Source organism: Pseudorasbora parva, chromosome 1 (assembly GCF_024679245.1).
Source record: "Pseudorasbora parva isolate DD20220531a chromosome 1, ASM2467924v1, whole genome shotgun sequence".
Classification (NCBI taxonomy): domain Eukaryota; kingdom Metazoa; phylum Chordata; class Actinopteri; order Cypriniformes; family Gobionidae; genus Pseudorasbora; species Pseudorasbora parva.
Window position 1 is genome coordinate 54,248,726 of NC_090172.1, and position 12,872 is coordinate 54,261,597.

Below are 12,872 nucleotides of genomic sequence, written 5' to 3' on the forward strand. Positions count from 1 at the left end.
AAAAGGGTACCTTAAAGAAACATTAACACATAAAGTGTACATATTAGTACCTTTTGAAAGGATCCTGCCCCAGTGACAGCTTTTGGATCTTTATTTCTGAGAGAGCTGGTCAGTCCTCGTGGGCTGGTCATCTGATGCTAATGATAGCTGTTATTCTGCCGTGGAGAAATAATCACTTAAATATGGTCTTTAAGAGGAACTGAGGGGGCCACAAACCTTCAGGGCATAAAGTTGCTCTAGTGATTCCTGATGATATGGAGGTGACGGCAAGATTATTTCGGCCTTTTTGGAGTGCAGCTGATGGATAGTTTTGCAGTTTATTGTTGGATTATTTCTTTTGGGGTAATAACTGCTCAATTTTTAGATATTTTTTCCCCCTCTCAACAAACTTTAATCTCTATAACTAAGCATTTTTTTCTCTCGACCTATCCCCTTCTCTGCCCCTCTCTTTCCTCTCTCTACCTATTGGAAGTCATTAGTGGTCTGACCCACTTCTCTCTGCCCTGCATGGCTAATTGGACCTTAATCACTTCCTAATTGCCGCTTTGTTTCTTTGCCGCTCATTAAATGCTAAACTGAATGAGATGGGAGATTTGCCCATGTCAGATCACTGAATAAAATATACAAAAACAAATGCTGAACTTCAAAAATACGGAAGCATTTGAGCTTAATAATAAGTTTTTTTTGTTTTGTTTTAAGCAGTGCAGTCAATCTTAACTTAAGCGCTTGCCCAACATTTGTAGCTAATATTAGAGTTTCATTTTGAGTTTTTGGGCACTTCAGGACTTTTTGGGGGGGCTGGACCACCAGCCGACTGACAGAGTGAGTGTGTTCAGCGTGATCTAGAGGCTCAGAGGGAGGGGGCTGGAGAGAGGGACAGAGGGGTGTTTGCAGTTAGCGTTTTATTTGCAGTGTAACTCTCTTCGACTACTGAGACGCTACAGGCTGGACCGACTGTGAAACCAGCACACTTTAACAAATGGACTTCTCAGGTGAATGGGAGACCGATGACTTGCTTATTTTGCTTTAAATGTTATATTTTTTTATTTTTGCAAACAGTTTTCTTATGTCAGTTTTTTAAAGGAAGTTTTGATGGTGGATCTCACACAGAGCACAATAGCTAAATTTGGCCTCCAGCGTTTGAATGGGCATTAAAGTCTTCATGTAAACAGTTTAGAATGGATCTCACTTGGCTGTCTGCTGCACTATTAGAATAACATTAGCTCAAGAGTAACTAGCCTTTTATGGCCAGAGAGAGCAGTTTCAATACTCATCTCTGGTTATACTTTCAAGCTTTTTCTTAACATTTGATTTAATCTACTTTAATTATGGCTTTATTTTCCTTATAGGTTCTTCTTCCACAACACCGCACTGGATAAACGTCCACTTTGGTTTTCAGATCTGATCTGTAGTATCACTGTTATTGTTGTATCTGTTTCTATAGTAATGATGTAAGCATCAGTAAAGTTTAAAGAGACTTCCTCATACATTATATGTTGTGTCCTTTGATTAAATAAAACAAAAAACACTTGAAATCTGATTGGTCTATTTGACTTGTGAGATTTTAATTGGATTTCAAAACACAAATTGATGTGGTATGATCAGGTTTGTATCCATCACATTTCATGTGTGTTTTTTTGCTGTTCCCAGATGGAGAAAAAATATTTAAAATCTAATCTGACAGTGTTATTGTTAACTATAATAACAATTAAGTCATTTTTTGGTATAAAGCTATTGTAAATAAAGCTGACATATTACATGAGATTCTTAAAATTGAAAAACTTTTCACTAAAGAAGATTACTAAAACTGAAACTGAAATAAAATAAAGCTAAATAAAATATAATAAAACTAAAACTAAAAATGACAGAAGCACATAACCTTACTCAAATTTAAACTAAAATCAAAATTAACTGAAAATGTAAAAATAAAATTTAATTCAAATATGAATAAATGTTAGAATAATAGTGAATAAATAATACTTTAATAACAGTGGACCGTTCAAACTGAAACAGTTCTGATTTTAAATGGATGCTTAATATGTTTTTAATGTGAATTGGGATTTCGTCCAAATGTGGTTCGCATACCATGTGTTTTGAATTGGGTTTGTAAAAACAGGATTTCATCTGTATTTTGCTGTTAACTCCTTCCCCAACATATGCAGTCCAGTGTCAATTATTTGCTGCTTTTGTGTTTCACCGACACCTCTTGTGTCATTTTCTTCTCCAGAATCATCAGAGAGCATCGCCTCACAAGGCATGACTGAGCACGCTCTGTCATCCCTGGTGTCCTCCTGCACCTCTGTTAGCACCAGCACTGTGGCATCTTCATCTTCGTCATCAGCCATCCCCCAGCCCAACTCGAGTAGCAAACCATGGAGAAGCAAATCTCAGAGCACCAAGCACACTGCTACCTCCACCGCTACCTCCACGGTGCTTTCCATCAAGCCGGATCTCCAAGCCAAGCAGCCTGTGCCTGCAGATCCGCCACCGAAAGCTGTGCCTCAGAAGTCCATGCTGGAGAAACTCAAGCTTTTCAATAGCAAAGGAGGCTCCAAGTCATCCGCGCCAACAGAGGGCGCCGTTACGCCGACCGGAGGAAAAGATTCAGGTTTGGTTTTGGAAAGAGTCGAGGCCGGTTCCAATACAGGACCCTTTGAGGAAATGGATGGTAATGTCAGACCCACGAATGGATCGAGTTCTGTTAATGTGACGACCAGCAGCCCAAAGATTGCACTGAAGGGCATTGCGCAGCGGACCTTTAGCCGGGCGCTCACAGCAAAAAAATCCTCAAATAAAGCTGTAGAGAAAGAGAAGGAAAAAGCTAAGGACAAGGACAAAAACGGGAAGGAGGGGTCCAAACGTGTCCCTGCCTCGGAAAAGGTAGAGACCAAAGACGAAGTTAAAGAGGAAGTTGTTCCCTCAAGCGGAGTTGCTCCCTCTGAAGCAGAGCCCAGAAAAACCTCCAAGATAGCCAGCTTTATACCCAAAGGTGGCAAGGTGGGCGTTACCAAGAAAGATAGCTCCGCCCCTGCACAGAGCGGAATTCCAAAACCAGGAAGTAAAAGCACAGGAAATGGAGCGGTAAAAAGTGCAGCGCTGCCTCTCGGTAAAGATAATGAGAGGCCGCGCAGTATGCGTCTGGGAGGGGGTCTGGGACTTCATAGGGACAGTCGGCATTCCTCGTCTTCTTCCAGTCTGGCTTCCACTGAGGGCAAAGCACACCAAACGCACAGTGGTGCCTTGGTGGCCAACGGAACACAATCCACGGCCAGCAACACAGTCAGTGTGCAGCTGCCTCAACCCCAGCAGCAGTACAACCACCCCAACACAGCCACCGTAGCACCCTTCATGTACAGGTGAGACTGTTATTGGGATTTTCAGCTGAAAACAGGTCTTCGGATAATTAGATGGAAGGACGGACTCGAGCCGTATCTAGAGATCATAGGGGGTCTTTTAACTTGGACAAGTATGCAACCATCTAGCAACCCAGTTATTACTGTTAAATGATACTTAGAGGCCATTTACATGATATCGGAAAAAAATGTATGCGCTTTGGCTGTTAATTTACATGACAACGGCTTTTTGACAATACTGTTATCGTCTCTGTGAAAAGTACAAAAATGCAAATTTGTGAAAAAATGGGGATGTCATGCACATGTATTACGTAGATATACGTAGATGTAGGCTATAGTGTTTCTTTATAAAATGACATCGCCACCTACTGGCCTGGCATGTATAATACAGTATTTTTAGTCGTTTTAGCGGATCGGTGTTAATGGGAATCGTTTTGACAATGGTGTCGTCTGCAAAGGAAAAACGTTTCCCTTTTTAGTACATTGTTGTCGTGTAAACATACCCTTAAACTAGTAAAATATGGTCTTTAAGAGGAACTGAGGGGGCCACAAACCTTCAGGGCATAAAGTTGCTCTAGTGTTTCCTGATGATATGGAGGTGACGGCAAGATTATTTCGGCCTTTTTGGAGTGCAGCTGATGGATAGTTTTGCAGTTTATTGTTGGATTATTTCTTTTGGGGTAATAACTGCTCAATTTTTTGATATTTTTTCCCCCTCTCAACAAACTTTAATCTCTATAACTAAGCATTTTTTTTTAGGCCTGTGAGCTAAAATGTATACTCCAAAAAAGCTATATTTTCCATTTCCTCCACTTTCAGTTACATGCAGTCCAACTTATAAAAAAGAAAGAAAGAAAAGGGAAATTAGAAGTATATCTGTGGCAGCTAATTCAAAACTTGAATATAAAATAAAAGCCAATTCAAAATATTAATATATCCTATAATTGTATATAAATAATACTAAAATAGCACTGCTAACAACACCCAAAAAACAAAACAAACAACAACAACAACAACAAAAACAGCAACCACAATGTGCTAGCCATGCTTAAAAAATGCATACAGAACACCTTAACAACAACATAACTTGAATTGGTATAGGTTTGTTCTGTAAAACAATATATAATCTACTGCAGAATCCTATGTACTGTTATGCATGTAATACATATTAGATCAACAGATAAATAAAATGGATTATTTCCAAAATAAGAGTACAATATGACTTGTATGTAGTTTATGAGACTGAAGAAAAAAACCTCATTGTGAATGGCTCTAGTAAGTGTGCATGCATGTTCACATGCGTATGACTCCCCGTCAGGCTCAGCTGGGATGTGTTTGACTGGTATTTCCTCCGAAACAGACTTTGTTTTTCATAAAGGATTCCTTTAGTCAGGCCATGACTTCTGCTTACAACGATGTCACAGAAAATGTGTGCATGCTTACCTACATGTGTAATAACTTTTTTAGTTTTAACCCCTGTGTTTTTAGGTCACAGAATGAGGCAGATGGAAACATGGGCACAAACCTAAGTTCTGGATGCCTCAGTAGAGACTCCAGTAGCTTCAGTAAGATCAACCACTCTTCAGCTGAGGACCTGTCAGGTAACCTGTGTAAATTATTGATCTAATTAGGATCTTTTTTCTTTTGGGAATAATAACAATCTATGTATCATTTCAATAATAATTATAATACATTTTGCATTTTATGTCTTTACTGTAATTTTTATTCAATTTAATGCATCTGTGCAGAATAAAAATACCCCCCAAAAAAAGGAGTATTTAAATACTGATCTATTATATAAAATGTGAAAATGAATGTCCAATTTTCAGGTGAAGATCCAGAGTCCAGACGCCTGAGGACTGTCAAAAACATTGCTGACCTGCGACAAAATTTAGAAGAGACCATGTCAAGTTTGCGGGGGACACAGGTCACACACAGGTAGATCTGCAGTATTTATTACTTATCCCAGCCTGGTGTAGTAGGAGAAATTTCACAGAAAATGCACCTATAATCTGGTGTTTTAAAGAACACCGAATCTTTTGAATCAGAAGAACCTGCAGTGAAACATCAAGAATGGCTATAATCTCCAAAGAAGCATATATCCATCTCAAGAACCACATCCAGTGGCTAAGATGGAAATGACCGTTATTTGGTGAACCATAAAGCCAGCTTCAACTGTGAGGAAAAAGCACATAATTCTTCTGTCCTCCATCCCAAACAAACTGGCACAAACACAGGCTGCCATAAAAGGACGCTTTTTTCTTGCACTATTTTCTCTTTTGAGACCGTAGTAAGTAGCCATTCCTTCCTCAGCTTGACTCTTTTTACTCTAAGTGATTCTTTTTTTCTAAATGAAAAGAGGGTGTCCACTGGCTCCTTGGTGTTCTTCTTTCCATCTTGGTCTATTCTTAAACCTTCTTTGTTCCTCTTTTTGATTATTCATCTAATTGACCCAGACTGCATAGCTATGATGGCATCATGCACTAATAGTGAACTGCATAAAAAGTCCATTTTGGGGCAAAATGAGAGCAGCAAGGCAGTTTTCTAAGGTGTCAGAATATTTGTTACAATTCCTCAGTACTATTTATAAATTATTTTCTCATATTAAAAAGTAAATGTTGTAATTGAATACTGTTTGGTGGAAAATACCATAGTAACTGTAGTTTCGGGGACTAAACTATACTACAGCAGCCTATATCTTTTGGTAAAACTTGGTATGATCTACTAATCTTAAAAATAAATAAAGTAATAATAACCATGATATTTTTGCAGAAACTGAAGATACCATGGGACATTTTTGTTTTAGTAATTCATATGAACTGTGTATTTCCATTTATGTGTCAATATGATATGTGTGTGAGTGTATATTTATATACATGGGCACCCTGACTGGTCTGTGGCTATGCAGCTCCATACACAACAAACTGTGATGCACTGTGTATTCTGACACCTTTCCCTTAGAACCAGCATTAACTTCCTGAGCAATCTGAGCTACAGTTGATCGTCTGTTTGATCGGACCACATGGGCCAGCCTTAGCTCCCCACATGCATCAATGAGCCTTGGCCGCCAATGGCCCTTTTGCTGGTTCTCCACAGTTCCTTCCTTTGACCACTTTTGATAGATACTGACCACTGCAGAACGGGAACACCCCACAAGAGCTGCAGTTTTAGAGATGCTCTGACCAAGTCGTCTAGACCAATTTGGCCCTTTTCAGACTCCCTCAAATCCTTACACTTACAGATTTTTCCTGCTTCGTTCTAACACATCAACTTTGAGGACAAAATGTTCACTTGCTGCCCAATATATCCCTCCCACTAACAGGTGATGAAAAGATAATCAGTGTTATTCCCTTCACAATGGTCATAATGTTATGCCTGATCGGTGTGCGTGTGTGTGTATATGTGTGTGTGTGTGTGTGTGTGTACACAGTATATCTCACACACTTCACCAATACACCAATTCTCACTATTAACTACGACTTTTGCCTCAATAAACTTCTAATTACTTCTTATTAATAATTAGCAAGGTAGTTAAGTTTAGGTATTGGTAGGATTAAGGGATGTAGAATATGCTTTATAAGTTCGTTAAGTACTAATAAGGAGCCAATATCCTAGTAATATGCATGCTAATAAGCAACTAGTTAGTAGTGGGAATTTGAACCTAAACTAAAGTGTTACCATGAGGATGCAAAGAAGTCAAAGGAAAAGGGAAGTTGTTAAAACATGAAGCAAGTTAATTTTTATTACATATTGACTGAATGTGAATTTGCTCTCTCTCTCTCTCTCTCTCTCTCTCTCTCTCTCTCTCTCTCTCTCTCTCTCTCTCTCTCTCTCTCTCTCTCTCTCTCTCTCTCTCTCTCTCTCTGTTTCTCTCAGTACACTGGAGACCACTTTTGATGGTGGCGTGACCACTGAAATGAGCAGTCGCAGCATCCTCAGCATGGCCTCACGGTCTGCTCCACTGTCCTGGGCCAGTCGCATGGGCCAGTCCAGTCCCCGTCTACAAGCAGGAGATGCTCCCTCGGTTGGTAACGGGTATCAGTCCCGGAGCGGAGGTGTGGCGTCCGGTCAGGGCCGGTATCTGTACCAGGCTCCTCTACGGAAGCAGCTGGCAGCACGCGGCAGCGCCCTCTGTGGCCTGGAGCTGGGAGACAGGGTGGAGGATCTGGAGCTGGCAGGAGTGGGTCTGGAAATGAGCGGCTATATGAGTGATGGAGATGTGCTGGCTAAGAACGCCCGCACTGATGAGCTGACCAGCGGGTAAGTTTACTAGTGTGGTTTTTCAATAGCTGATAAGTAAAGGTGTTGACTTAATGTAGTTTAGAAATGATAAAAGGAAAATTAAAAAGCTGTTTAAAGAGTGCATAACAACATTTACTCTGGTGGTAATTCTTAATTGGTCCTAAAAGATATTGAACCATATTTCTATCTCTTACTGAGAAATGATTGTGCTTAGTGACTTAAGGGAGTGATATATTGGTGTAAATATATATCTTTTGTTTACTGTAATGAACATTTTCAAGTTCATAAATTTGCACATTACCATGTGGCATAAAGGTAATAAAAAATGAATCATGCTTTCTGTGAAGACCCATGAACGTATCTGTATGGACATGTTTTGTGTTGTTTTACTGCAGTGTAGCCACTAGAGGGTGAGATGGTTCTCTAAATATGATTGTTCTTTCCTCAGGGCTAATGCATTTTCTTTTACACATAAGTCAATGTGTGACTACCAAGGTCAGAAATACATTTTTTTCATTAAGGCATTTTCCATTTTTTTTTTTTTTTTTTGTAAGGGAGGTTTTATGATTACCTTAAAAAACTAATAGATAGTGTTAACTAAGAGCCACATTTTACATTTGGGGATTGTTTTAGTAAATGTGCTGACTCTGTAAAAGATTTGGCATTCAAAAGTTGGGGTCAGTAAGATTTTTTAAAATGTTTTTGAAAATATCTCATACTGCATTTATTTGATCAGAAATCAGTACAGTGTTCTGAAATTGTTCTGAAAAAAAAAAAACATCTTTTGGCTTTAATATTTTAAAATATAATCATTTCCAGCATCATTCATTATTTAAGTGTTTCAGTATCACACAATCCTTCAGAAATCTAATATACGTGTAATATGCTGATTTCTTATTACTATCAATGTGGAATCTTATATTTTTAAATTATACTTAATTATAATTATATTGAATGAATTATACTTAAATCATATTTTTGTGGAAACTATGATACATTTTTTCAGGATTATTTGATGAATAGAAAGTTCAAAAGAATTTTGGGGTAATGTTATACATGTCTCTACTTTAGATCAATTTAATGCATCCTTCTTTATAAAAAATAATAATAATCTTGACCACAAACTAGTGTTTTTTGCTAATATTAAATTATATATTAGAAGATGTGGTTGACATTTTTTGGAGCACTCTTAAAGGACAGACACTAGTGAACGGGTTTGGGACTGTGTGTGTGTGGCATTAGTGATTCAGCGTTGCCCTGATTTGCTGATTCACTTTTTACGGGTAGGTGTATATTAGATACCCATATGACGTTTAATGACGCAGATGAGCACATTAAATAAAATAAATACTCGCACCTTTAGGCAGGAACATTGGCATCTTTGGTGCATTTGCATCCCCCGTACTAAGTGTTCAGACTGAAGGCATGATATAACACGGATTTAACGCCCCCTACATGCTGAAACAAGCTCTCTGCATACCTCGACCGTGATAATGTGCAATTTAAACCTCTTGTGTTATTGTTTCCTCACAATCACAGTCTTCCTGTGTGGTTTGAGCACTACAAAACGTTCTAGTGCCTTTAACATTACCAGATTATAGAGAACGGGTCAGGTGACAGGCTGCAATTACACCTGGCCGTGAGCCTGACTTCTGGATGCAAAACATTACTAAGATGTTCATTAATATAAATGTCGGACAAAATTCAGGCATCACATTCACTCTTTTACTTTTTGTAGATAGGGTTGGGTTTTGAGATCCAACTCTATTTTGGAGCCGATTATAAAATTGAACCAGGGATTTCAAGCGCAAGAAGACCCATGCGCTGTTCTCTTCTGTGTTGTTTTGCACTTGAACGGGTAATACACACAAAAATATGTCAAAATATCCTCGTAAACACTGTCAATTGTGTCTTGAGTGAATGTAAACAGTTGACAAAGAAAAGGCATGTGTAAGAGTTTATTGGATCAATGCAGCTCTTAAAGTAACAGCAGCCTAATATTCCTGCCATCTCTATAATAATGTTAATAAAACAAAAAAAGACAAAGAGAAAATTCACTCGCTGTTCTTGACTATAACTTATGTAATATAGTTATGTAACATAACTATATTTGTAATGTATATTTTATTTATAAAGTGCAGTGTTATTTTACATTTGATTACAGTTTTTTTTTACCTGAATACCTGACAATCATATAACACTGTTATTCATTTGTGCAATTGCTAATTTGTTCTTTTTTTTAAATTATTGAGTGTTTACTTGTCTTTAATAATGCTTGAAATGTAGACTAGTTGTTTTTGCTATGGTATTTTTAAACCACAGACAAAATTGTTCTTTAGCCGGTTGATTTTTGTTCATGGTATTCAGCTACAATTAAATGTTTTACAGTAAGACATAAATTGAATAAGAATCGCTGAGGTGAAGTGATACCCAACCTTACACTCTTAGAAGAAAAGGGTTCTATATAGAACCTTAAAAGGTTCTATCAGCGCTACGTATTTCCAACCCCTAAAAAGGAAGGTTCTAAATAGAACCCTTTTAAGTGCCAAAATGGTTCTTTCTTGTCAATAGAACCTTTTTAGCATAAAAGGTTCTTTGGAGTTGACTCTGAATGCTAATTATTTTGAACCTTTTTAACATTTTGACTCAACTCCAAAGAACCTTTTTTGTTAAATAGGTTCTATAATGACAAGAAAGAACCATTTTGGCACTTAAAAAGGGTTCGATATAGAACCTTTTAGGGGTTCCAAACACATAGCGCCGATAGAACCTTTTAAGCTTCTATATAGAACCTTTTCTTCTAAGAAAGAAGTCTTTGGTGTGCTATTGTAATTTTGACATTTTGAACGTGAAGCCCTTAACACTGACACTTAATGAAAGGCTAATACAGATCAAAATAAATCTCCTATGCAGTTTAATAAGTGTCTCTTAAACTCGAGGATCCCCTGCACAACCGATGATGTCATGAGCATTGATGAAAGTGAGATTGGTATTGGGAGGCTGTATAGATCTTGAAGTGCACTAACATGTTTGAACCAGATCCCTCATAGAAAGGAGGTTCCCATAATACTACTATTGGATCTGATTTCCCAAGTCTCAAAGTGGTTGTTTTCACAGTCCAATCTGGACTGACGGGTTAAAAGCTTTACTGTAGAAATTCACCCCAGGCTGGAACACATATAAGCTGAGCTAATATGATCTCCTTCCTCTATTCATAACAGCACTTTGATAATGGAGCGACAGGTTTGTCACATTACATCATATCTATCTGAAATGAATATGTTCTTTACTTAAAAGAGGCTTTCATTACTGACTGTGTGGTTAGAGCTTCTGTGAAGCTAACATTTAAAACAAAACAAGAATTAAATGATTATCTGGAATCTGGAATTAGATGAAAATGCTGGGAATTGTGTCATCTGTGGAGGTGAACACTGGTTAAACTTTGACCACAGGATTGTCTTGCATGGCATTTAGAGCTTTAGTTTGATTAGTCTGGGCATTTGTATTTTTGAATATATATATATACAGATGATGTCATGAGCATTGAAGAAAGTGAGATTGGTATTGGGAGGCTGTATAGATCAATATATCCTTATATATTGAATATAAGTGAAAAATATTGTCTATGAAAAAAATTCTCAGTGTTTCAGAATTTGTGTGGTGTGTGTGTGTGTGTGTGTGTGAGCCTGTTTATGTGGTTTATGAGGACACAAATTTGTATAACTACATGGGTATTACACTGGTATTACTCTATAAATGTGGTTTATGAGGACATATCAAATGTCCTCATAATTCAAATGGCCTTAAAAACATACTAAATGATGTTTTTTTTGAGAAAGTAAAAATGCAGATTGTTTCCTGTGATGGGTAGGTTTAGGGGCAGGGGCAGTGTAAGGGGATAGAAAATACGGTTTGTACAGTATAAAAACCATTACGCCTATGGAGAGTCTCTGTAAACCACATAGACCAACGTGTGTGTGTGTGTGTGTGTGTGTGTGTGTGTGTGTGTGTGTGTGTGTGTGTGTGTGTGTGTGTGTGTGTGTGTGTGTGTGTGTGTGTGTGTGTGTGTGTGTGTGTGTGTGTGTGTGTGTGTGTGTGTGTGTGTGTGTGTGTGTGTGTGTGTGTGTGTGTGTGTGTCAAATATCAGGACACAAATGTGTATAATGACATGGGTAAGACACAGGTATTACAAGGAGAGGATGAAATATGAGGACATTACCCAGAAAGACATTACCAGAGAGAGAGAGAGATAAATGTTATGCATATACCATTTGAAATAATATTATTATACTGTAGGACATATTGTATGCAGGCTGGTGTTTTTGCATTTGTATTTTGAACATATTGCCAATATTCTCAAGAAAAAAAAAGAGGATTTATATTTAGCATTAAGGCATGGTTGAAGCCTGATTTAAGATCATTCAGATATATTGCATTCTGACAGTAATCAGAATGAGAATTTGAAAAGTGCGCTTAATTGTCATTAAAATAATTTGTATTTATTGTAAGTTCATAATACCTTTTAATATTTATATTAGAATCTTCCCTTACAATTTATATATTGTTTTGTGTGTGTGTCATTTATCTCCTCATAAATAGAAATAAATGTATAATATAAAAAACTCTCTATATAAGTAAATTGCTTCTTATAGAGCCATTCCTCCATGATTGATCAATTTTGCTTTTCAAATGTCAGACTCAGACATTAATCTATGGCATCAGTTTAGTCTTACTTTTCCTCTCTGAACTCTCTTTCCTGTTCCCTCTCTTTCTTTTCCCTCTCTTTCTCCTCATGTGTTGCCCCTCTCCCAAAACCCCTCCAGGCTGTCTTGGCCCGATCTGCTCATGGGGTGGGGGGTTGTGTTTATGTGAAGGCGTGTGTGTGTTTTGGGGAAGGGGATGGTTGGTTTAGCCTCCTCCCTCTTCAACAAACAGTCCAGCACACCGGCAGAAATTTCAGCCAGTCACACACACAGAAGAGTAGAGACAGAATATACTCTAGCACTAGAGAAAACACATGCAAAACATATTCATAACTTCACATGCTATTGCAAACAGACACATCAAAGAGTGCAGAAAGTGTGTATTGAGAGGAGATCTCATCTCATCTGATGGATGTTTTAGACTGAAAGGTACGTCAGTCATTGTTGTCAATCTGTATTCACAGTGTGACTGTTAATGCTTCTAGAGATTGTAAAAACAAAAGAGATTTTATTCAAATTTAACATTAGAGATTGTTTTAAGCCTGTTTCTGTTTAATTAAATCTAGATTATACT

The 12,872-nt window shown here is 37.8% G+C and overlaps 1 protein-coding gene across 8 annotated transcripts in view; it reads left to right on the forward strand.

The window, feature by feature from the left end:
• Positions 1-12,872, forward strand: part of nav2a (neuron navigator 2a) — a 267,454-nt gene that overhangs the window by 209,270 nt on the left and 45,312 nt on the right. For 7 of the 8 annotated variants that reach the window (XM_067445210.1, XM_067445212.1, XM_067445214.1 and 4 more), the window contains 4 exons: positions 2,228-3,356; positions 4,842-4,954; positions 5,183-5,291; positions 7,230-7,613. In XM_067445210.1, coding sequence (XP_067301311.1) covers positions 2,228-3,356; positions 4,842-4,954; positions 5,183-5,291; positions 7,230-7,613 — 1,735 coding nt within the window. Of the gene's footprint in view, positions 1-857; positions 993-2,227; positions 3,357-4,841; positions 4,955-5,182; positions 5,292-7,229; positions 7,614-12,872 lie in introns of those variants that run through there. The other variant, XM_067445215.1, reaches the window with a different exon arrangement.